The 10,672-nt window shown below is 40.1% G+C and overlaps 1 protein-coding gene across 1 annotated transcript; it reads left to right on the forward strand.

Annotated features, from left to right (window-relative positions):
• Positions 1-9,849: 9,849 nt before the first annotated feature.
• LOC137927542 (uncharacterized) lies at positions 9,850-10,434 on the forward strand. The gene has a single exon (XM_068771332.1). It carries the CDS (start codon positions 9,850-9,852, stop codon positions 10,432-10,434), a length of 585 nt encoding a protein of 194 aa, XP_068627433.1.
• The last annotated feature ends 238 nt before the right edge of the window (positions 10,435-10,672 follow it).

The raw sequence follows: 10,672 nt of genomic DNA on the forward strand, positions 1-10,672 counted from the left end.
TTCTTGACATCAGCGGTTGAGTCTGCATCGGTACTTAAGGTCGACCCTAGGTACCTGAACTTAGTGACGGATGGTATTGGAATGCCACTGATGTTCAGATTGCTATGGCCTTGTGTTGGTGTTGGTGCAAATGCACAGTGCATGTGTTTCGTTTTGGATCTACTTATGCGGAGGCCGTTGGATTCTAGTTCTCTAATCCATAGGTTCAGGTCTCTCTGAAAATCATCTGCTGATTTGTTTGCATGAACAATATCATCTGCATATAGAAGGCACCATGGTAAGGCATTCTGTATATCCTTTGTGAGGTAATGCATGACGCAGTTAAATAATAATAATGGACTAAGTGCGGATCCCTGATGAACGCCAACTGTTACTTCGAACAGGTCACTGAGTCCTGCCGGGCTTCTCACCTGGGTCGCGCAGTTGTAGTACATGTCTTTTACTATGGAGACATACTTTTCGGGGAGGCCTTGAGACCTGAGAGCTTGCCATACAAGTTGTCTTGCAACTCTATCGAAAGCTTTTTCCAGGTCAATGAAGACAATATGTAAATCTTCTTTATTGCATCTATGTTTCTCCATAATAATTCTCATGGCTTGAATTGCGTCCGACGTTGATTTACCAGCAGTGAAGCCGAATTGGTTTTCCGTGACGGTTGTAAGCAGCCGCAGTCTATTATTAATAATTCTTTCGAAGAGTTTAAAAGTGTGTGATGTTAATTTTATCCCCCTGTAATTTCCACAAAGCGAAACGTCTCCTTTATGCTTGTAAAATGGTATTAAGTAGCTCTTTCGCCAGGAGTCTGACATTGTAACGGACGTGAGGACAAGATTTAGGAGTTTCGTAAGCCACCTTATAGCTACCATTCCTCCACGCTTCCATATCTCCGCAGGTATCTGATCTGGCCCTGTAGCCTTCTTGTTCTTCATCTTTAGTATCGCTACTTTAACTTCGGATTCTGTTATGGCTTCGATGGGCCCTGAGGTCACACGTATGAAGGGGAATTTTTCGCTTGGAAATTCTTCGTTGGATAATTCGACGTAGTAATCTTTCCATCTTTTGTTAATGTCATTATTTGAGGTCAAGAGTTTACCATTAACATCTCTGATATATTTATTTATGTTTATGTCCAATGTACTGCGCTGGCGCTGCTTAGCAATTTTGTATATATCATTATCGTCTGTGTTTTCCTCTAACTGTCTATAGAAATTATCTCTAGCTTTCTGTCTTTCTTGGGCAACGATAATTTTGGTGTGGGCTTTGGTTATTTTATATGCCTTTAGGTCCTCGTCGCTTTCCGAATCTTGCCAAGCCTTGAAATGCTCTTTTTTGTTCCGCACTGCTGCTTTCACGGTATCGTTCCACCAACTAGGGTCTTTATTTGGAATTATGCCTTTTGACTCTCCTAGTATAGTTTTTGCTGCCGGGACCGTTAGATCTTCGAATTTGGACCACATTTCATTTACGTTTTGGTACTCGTTGTCCAAGTTAGATTTTAAATGGTTTGTAATACTTTCTAATAAGCGGCTTCCTTCTGGTCCGTTCAGTTTAGCCCATTTGATTTTTGGTGTTTTATCTGTGGGAGTCGTATATACACTGATATGATGTCTGAATGAATAATAGGTGTAAGATTTTGTGGGCGAGCGTAGCCGACGGGCGAACTTAGTGTGCCGAATTAGTGCAGCGGGCACATGCACGTCCTTTTTGCTCGCCCTCAAGCGCTAATAAAAATTTGTTCGTGTGTTAAATAAATTGATAAAGTGTTACAAACATCTTTTAATAAGACGCTAACACTTTATATCTTTGACATTTCTCAGTGGTTTCCGCAATTTGAACTTCGTAACAAGTATTCGATGTTGACTTGTTAATGCTTCCCCTGGGATAACCTTACAGTCCTTGAATCTAGATATTAAGCTTTTCTCTCCCAGTATGTAATCAACCTGCGTCTTCTTACCTCCACTTTTGTAAGTTATAAGGTGCTCTTCCTTTTTCTCAAAGCACGTGTTAATGATCATTAAATTGTGTCTACTTGAAAAATCTAAAATACTATGTCCTTCTTGATTTAGCTTGCCATAGCCAAAACCGCCATGGTGTTCACTGCCATTTGGAGTTTTATGGCCAACGTGCCCATTAAGGTCACCGCCGATTAGTTTTAATTCATTAACTCCTATAGAGGCTATCACATCATCAAAGTCCTCCCAGAAATCTTGTTTTTCCTCCTTAGAGCATCCAACTTGAGGAGCGTATGCTGATATGATGTTTAGTGGTGGCTGATTGTCAAGCGCTAGTTTCATGGCTAGGAGCCGGTCAGACTTCCTATTTATGCTAATGATTCTATCTTTCAGACAAGAGTTTAGAGCTATGGCCACACCATTTCGGTGTGTTAATGTTCCATTATATATTAGTTTAAATCCTAGTCCTATATCACGAGACTTGGAACCCTTCCACTTGGTTTCCTGTAAGCAACACGCATCAATGTATCTTCGTTTGAGGACTTCACTTAGTTCGCTGGTGCAACCGGTAAGGGAACCTAAGTTCCACGTAGCGAATCTCAGAGTGTCAATTACGTCGCTTGCGGGGGACGCCCTAGTGTTGTCTTCTTTTGTCGCTCTTTTATTCGCCTCTAAAGTATTTGCGTCGCTTGTGGGGTACGCCCTAGTATGATCTCGTCTATTATTTCTTGTAACTTTCATGATAAGGAGAATTTGTTTTGGCAATTGGGTTTTTACAGACGGCTGCCGCCTGACGCTAAGGTAGTAACTCTCTTGGAGAGCTAAGGGTGCTTCTGCCGACCGCGGTCTTCATCACCAACCCTACTACACCACCCCACCTGGCAGCGTAGCTCCAGAGCAACCTGTGACCCAATATGTGAGGGCAGCTTGCGACTGGGGTATTTGCCTCTTCCGCCTGCTCTACCGTACCAATGGACTTCATCTCCGCCTTTGCAGCCGTTAAGGTCTTCACCCGTAACCCTGGGCAAGGGGCCACGCTATACCCTGCGGCACTAGGTCCCTATCCGAACTCGGCCACCAATTTCACTCCGGCCTACTGTTGTGAGTGGTGCCCACCCCCGCGACGTGGACGCGCCGGACAGGTATTACCCAAGTGACGAGTAGAGAATTTGGCTCTACCCACCCTCAGGCCGAGGGTACGTATTATAGCAGTTGATCATAATCATTTTAGTGAACAATATTTTCTGTCAAACAAGTTAAGATGTGATCACTTAGTCTTCATATTATTTGGCGTTTCAGTTTTAGTGACACTTTCATTATTTTGAAACCCAATATAATTATTTGATGATAGATATTAGTTACAACTAAATATTACATATTGAGGTATCTAAGGATATGAAATATTGTTTAGTGATTAGGAGGTAGATATCATTTTTAGGAACAAATATTATTTAAGTTTAATCACTGATAATCCATAAATCTATATCCCACATTGCTTATTTATTTAATTTTATTTTATGGTGTTTGGTACAAACATAATATTTTTTTTTATTTACAGATACAAGGCCAAATAATATATATCACAGAGCAGGTTTACTACTACCAGTGTCAGATAGAGAATTCACCACATGAAATTAATCTGCGTTCAACAATTTAGTAAAGAGGTCTATTGCAGAACAATTACAAACTTTATTTCATGAACACGATCAATTGATTATATTGTTTAAAACTGCATTGGATCCGATGCCATCTGATAATCACAAAATTGTCACAAAAGATGATAAAACACCTGCGGGTCAACATGCAAGACATTTAAATGCACCAACTATCGATGAAGTTGCTATCGTTGTAGTTGGAGAAAACTTGGAATCCCGTGATATTGTTTTACATTGTAGGAATGATCAATTACAATGTATAAAGGAAACACATCGCTCATATGATGCACAACAATATCCCATTACATTTTGGCAAGGTGAAGATGGCTATGATCTCTCGGTAAAAATGATAAATCCCATTACAGGTAATTAAAATATTATTTTGGGTATGGAAATAATAACTCAGTCACTACGTTATGTATTTTAATTTTATATTTCAATGTTATTAAAACAAAATCTATTTACAGGTTCTGAAATCAACAAAAAAGTCAATTCAATGAACTATTATTCATACCGCCTAATGATTCGGGAAAATGAAGACAATCTCATATTGAACTGTCAGCGACAATATCACAAATATGTTGTTAAAATGTATGTTAAAATTGAAACGGAGAGATTAACATTCATCAGGTTGAATCAGACCAAACTCCGATCTGAAGAGTATATTCACCTTCGAGATGCTGTTGCTGGAAACATCGATGGAAATTTAAATCCCAATGACATCGGTAATGCTTTCATTTTACCTTCAAGCTACATCGGCAGTCCACGGAACATGCAGGAATACATGCAAGATGCGATGACTTACGTACGTCATTACGGCCGACCGGATTTATTTATTACATTCACATGTAATCCGAATTAGGAAGAGATACAAACTTTACTATTGCCAGGACAACAAGCCATTCATCGTCATGATTTAACTGCACGTGTGTTTAAAAAAAATTGAAATCCTTTATTGATTTTATTGTTAAATATTCAATTTTTGGTATCACACGTTGTTGGCTGTATACGATAGAGTGGCAAAAGCGAGGTTTGCCTCATGCCCACATTTTGGTTTGGCTTAAAGATAGAATCCGTCCTGAAGAAATCGATCAAATAAGTTCTGTTAAATCAATTAAGTATATTTGTAATTATGTAAACAAAGGCAGTGATTTGGCCATATTTGAAGTACAAAACATTAATAAAAATGACGAAATAGCACGATACCAAATGGGCAGATACATTAGCAGCAATGAAGCTATTTGGCATATTCTCAGCTTTCCCATCCACGAAAGAGATCCTGATGTCCAACATCTGGCAATACATCTTGAAAACGGTCAACGTGTATACTTCACTGAAGAAAATGTTCTCCAAAGAGCGTTCGAAGCTCCGAAAATGACTCTAACTGAATTTTTTACATTGTGTCAAAAACCTGATGTTTTTGGCCAATTCGCGAAGACATTGGTGTATGGTGATGTTCCACGTTATTTCACATGGAACAAATCCAGTAAAAAATGGGAGCCACGGAAACAAGGAAAACCACATCCTTCCATTACAGGCATATTCAAAGCTAAGACATTGGGGAGACTTTACACGGTACATCCAAAGCAACGTGAGTGCTTCTATTTACGTTTGTTATTGGTGAATGTTCCCGGACCAACGTCTTTTGAATTTTTACGAACAGTTAATGGTCGAGTATTCAATACATACTAGGATGCATGTCGTGAACTGCAATTGCTAGAAGACGATAACCATTGGGACTTAACGCTTGCTGATGCTGCGTTGACATCAACACCGAATAACATTCGTCAGTTGTTTGCAATTATTTTGACGACATGTTATCCCTCGCAAGCACAAACTTTGTGGGAAAAATATAAAAATTGTATGACAGAAGACATCTTGCACCGAATTAGACAAACAAATCAATCCCAAAACATAGATTATACACCAGAGATGTACAATGAAGCATTGGTCTTAATCGAGGATTTATGTGTTCTTATTTCAAATTTACCACTTAATCATTATGGTATGCCATCACCTAATCGTCCAGCCACCGATTCACAACGAGAAAATCAATACGACCATGGAAGTTTAGCAACAATTATCATGAACAGTGAACCGTTACTGACAGCACAACAAAAAATTATTTATGATCGGATTATGCTGGCTGTTGCTGCTGAACAAGGCGGTTTTTTTTTCTTGGATGCACCCGGTGGAACCGGTAAGACATTTTTAATATCGTTGATTCTTGCCAAAATACGGTCGCAACAAAAAATCGCATTAGCAGTAGCATCGTCAGGCATTGCGGCTACTTTACTGGATGGTGGGCGAACAGCACATTCAACATTCAAGCTGCCATTGGACGTTCATAATAAACCAGATGCAATGTGTAACATCAAAAAGAATAGTGGAATAGCTGCAGTGTTGCGGAAGAGTTCTATAATAATTTGGGATGAGTGCACAATGGCACACAAATATTCACTTGAAGCATTAAACAGAACTATGCAAGATTTAAACAGCAATAATAAACTTTTCGGTGGTGCTATCTTACTTTTGTCTGGTGACTTCCGGCAGACCTTACCGGTTATACCTCGCTCTACTTTCGCAGATGAGATTAATGCATGTTTGAAACAATCATTCTTATGGCGAAGTGTTGAAACACTTCGATTGACCTTCGATTAAATATGTGAGTACAATTGCAAAATGATCCATCAGCACAAATATTTTCCGAACAACTACTAGAAATTGGGAACGGTAAAATAGAACTGCAACTAAATACGCAATGCATTAAACTACCAGACAATTTTTGCACTGTTGTTCAGGATAAAAATGAATTGATTCAGAGTATTTTCCCGGATATACAGAATAATTATTTGAATCATGAATGGCTTAGTCAACGGACGATTTTGGCAGCCAAAAACGTTGATGTTGATGAAATTAACTTCCAGATACAACAGTTGTTACCAGGCGATCTGATGTCTTTTAAATCAATCGATACTGTTGTTGATGAAAATGAAAGTGTAAATTTTCCGATTGAATTTTTAAATTCATTAGATATCCCTGGAATGCCACCACATAATCTTCGATTAAAGATTGGTTCCCCTATTATTCTCCTCCGTAATTTGAATCCACCTCAATTATGTAACGGTACGCGTTTGGTCATCAAAAAGATCACCGGAAACATTCTTGAAGCAAACCATTTTGGTTGGGAAGTTTAAAGGAAAAGTGGTCCTGCTGCCACGTATTCCGATGATACCATCAGATTCTACCGTACCCTTCAAAAGGCTACAGTTTCCAATTCGTTTAGCTTTCGCCATGTCTATAAATAAATCTCAAGGTCAAACAATGTCCATTTGTGGTTTAGATTTGGAAAATCCATGTTTTTCTCATGGGCAACTATATATTGCGTGTTCACGTTTTGGGAAACCGTCGAATCTATTTGTGTTAGCTAAAGACAGGTTAACCAAAAACATTGTGCACCGATTGGTGTTAAATTAAATTGAAATTGAAAGTATTTATAATTCAAAAAAATAGATATTAATGTTTAAAAGTTTAAGACTGTCTGCCTTGCATACCTCATTTATGAGTTTAAGCGTCACATGTTATTTACTGTATTATACTGTATTATACTTATATTTGTTATAAAATAAATAGAAATAATAAATCTGATAAATTTTTATTTTGTACCTATTGATTTCTGCTTAATATCAAGTGTAATAACATTTTAATTAATTGTGTTCAACGTACTTCCCCTTCAAATCTCAATCCAGTGAATTTGTATACCAACATCAACATTTTCGTCTTTGTTCATAAATAATTTCATTGTACTAAAGGGTTGTAGTAGTAGAAAGTCAAATAAGGAGTCAAATTAGATTGTTTACTATAATGTAATATAACAAAAACTTTAGCCACAGCAACGCGTAGCCGGGTCAGCTAGTCCACATATATATATTTATATATTTATATATATAAATTAACAAAGTAATAACATGCGAACTTCAAAAGTTAATTGTAAGAAAAAACAGGTAACAACAAATAAAATGGACAACCCACAAGGACATCATGCCCCGTGCGAGTTGTCTTTTCCTGTCATTATTGACTCATGTTTTGCACCTGTTTTACTACACGCGCACTCGCTGATCAACTAATAAAAAACACCGGCTGCCAATCTAAGAACGTTCCACATAACATGCGATAAAATAAGGATATTCGCAATTGCATTCAAATAAATAAACAATAATTTCGTAAATATATGTACAGGTGTTCGCAAGTGCAGTCAAACAAAATTTCCATGTTTCGTCACCGCGCTGTGACATGACGCTCGTACTGCCGTTGTATTGTGCTGTAATGCCTTAATTAAAGTTCTCATTGTAAAAATTGACGATGCGCAGTTGCGACATACTTGCAAAATAACAAAAACCAAACTCATGTTATTTACTAACTAAAAGTGACAAATTTTTTTGCGAGCTTGGGATTCGCGAAAGCATTTTATTTTCAAACAATTCGTTAATTAGATTGCGAGAAGAGGGGTTTCAATTCGCAAGCCGAACTGCTTATTATAACTTGGGCTGAACATAACAAACATCTCTAAAGGCAACAAAATATACCGATTAGTTCCATAATAATGCACAGTTGTATTGGGACATCTTGAATTTATGAATTTTGAGGAGATTTAATGACTTATTATTTTTAAAAAAGACATATTACTCTTTACTGTACACGTTAGAAAATATATACATTGGCAGTCCTTATCATATGGGGCAAATTTTTTCAGACCATCATAGTATGGAAATAGACAAGTATCTGGTATTTAGGTGCGCACGCACGCACGCACACGCACACGCACACGCACACGCACACGTACACGCACACGCACACACACACACACACGTATTATTCTGTTCAACTAATTATATTCGAAATCAGTCACATGCACTTTCAGCTTCTCCTACGGCTGATAGACACTCCCAGTGCAAGGCATTGTCTTCCCCCCAGTGACCGGTGCAGCGCTGTCCGCTATCAGGTCAATTTCAATTTTAACTTTCTCAAATAGCATACAAGTATTTATTGATCTTCTTTTCGAGTACGTAACAAAGACAATAAATAATAGGACAATTTAAATTGACCACTTATGTACGAAATCCAGTAAGGTTGCTAATATCAAAGTTTTTAATTTTTTTTTTTATCTCTAGTTCAACTGCATAATGTTTATGGTAGTGATAAGCGAAGTGACAAGTATTACCTGTAGTGGGCTGATGATCTGTGCCCGTGTAAGCTGCTGCGTTCCGAGCACCGGCTGCACCTGGACACACTGCGCTTGAACTGGAACTGTCTGAGCGGTCGCCCCGGTTGATTTCGCCTTGCCTCCGGACACCTTAGCGCCACTAATCATCTGCGGAGCGACAACTATGTTATTAACGCATTTGGATCGTAATAGAAATGGATTTAAATAACACACACGCACACACGCATGCACGATCTTTACCTTGTGTATTTACGTCCATTTCTGTTAAAATGTCAAATAAGGGCAAGCCCTCTACTGTCTCAGTCGACAGACTGAAACCTGCCTATCTGACTAGGGAAGATCAAGTCCCTAATCAGGTCATCCCTCTAATCCCCAAGTCGACTAATTTAACCACTACCAATACTTCAACCGCTACAGCCACTTCAACCACTTCAACTGCTACTACCTCAGACGGAGACGAGAGGACCCGGAGCGGCAGAAGAGTAAGGTTACCAAATTGTTATCGACCATAGATACGGTCTGGGCGGGGGAGTGATGTGGCGTGCTTATCGCGCGCTCACTCAAACACCAAGCTCTTACCCACGTGACCGTCAATCGCATGGCGGCGGCGGCAGTGAAACAGATACATGACAGATGGCGCCACAGTAGACGCAACGAAAATCTGCATCGCGCTGTTGAGAGTCTCCGCGCTCATTATAAGGGCTAGCGGAGGTGCGGTCAACGCAGGAAGAAGCAACTGAAGATCAAGAAGCAACCGACGAACGAGAAGCAATCGACGAACGAGATACAACCGACGAACTACCGAAGCACAAGAAGCTACCGTACCACGACCACTCCTACACTGGTGACCCCGAGTAAGGACAACGAGAAGCACCTTCCGGACCCAGCTGATACCACACTCGGAAGACGCGCAGATAAACCACAATATGAGTCAGCCTAGTAACGACGACCGCAAAATCGCCGAAGTGTTACGCGTTGGCGTAAGAGTACCCCCATTTTGGCCTGAAGAGCCGGCCCTATGGTTTTCACAGCTGGAGTGCCAGTTCAGCCTGTCTGGCATGAAAAATATGAAAAACTAAAAACGGAACTTATACGACGCCTGTCAGCTTCACAAGAGAAACGCGTGAAGCAATTACTAATGTTCGAAGAGCTCGGAGATAGGACACCCTCACGATTCCTACGCTACTTGGAGGATTTAGCAGGCCCATCAGTACCTTCGCATATAGTAAAATCAATATGGTCTAACGGTCTACCTCAAAACATACAAACAGTGATTGCTTCACAGACAGACCTTTCTTTAGAAAAGCTGGGGGAGCTGGCGGACAAAGTGTACGAAATCGCCCCTACCACACCGCAGATCTCCATGGCGACTACTTCTTCTGGCAGCGCTTCGTCTTCAACGCTGGAGGAGCTTACCAGACAAGTCAGTGAGCTAACTAGACAAGTAGCCGCCTTTACATCTCGAAACGGCAGAAATAGTGCTCGCTCAGAATCTAAATACGAGAGGAACCGCTTCCGAAGTCGTTCGACGCCACGACAACCACCGCCAGACCACCCATACTGTTTTCACCACTACACTTACTTACGGCTCCAAAGCGATTAAATGCAGACAACACTGCACATTCCAGGCGGGAAACGAACAGGGCGGTCGGAAGTAGCGGCCAACGACTGCCCGCCATCCGCAGGCCGCCTTTTCATTACCGATCGTGTGTCAAAAATGCAGTTCCTGGTAGACACTGGCTCAGACTTGTGCGTTTTTCCACGTTCAGCCGTCAAGACGCCCTGCACTAAATCCAAGTACGATCTCATCGCAGCCAACGGCAGTATTATTCACACTTACG

The sequence above is a fragment of the Battus philenor genome, unplaced genomic scaffold, assembly GCF_028537555.1.
Source record: "Battus philenor isolate CCGP_79_NKW_IND1 unplaced genomic scaffold, ilBatPhil1.0.hap1 SCAF_32, whole genome shotgun sequence".
In the NCBI taxonomy this organism is placed as follows: domain Eukaryota; kingdom Metazoa; phylum Arthropoda; class Insecta; order Lepidoptera; family Papilionidae; genus Battus; species Battus philenor.

Coding starts and splice junctions, on each gene's coding strand:
- LOC137927542 (XM_068771332.1), top strand. CDS start 9,850: ATGGTTTTCACAGCTGGAGTGCCAGTTCAGCCTGTCTGGCATGAAAAA.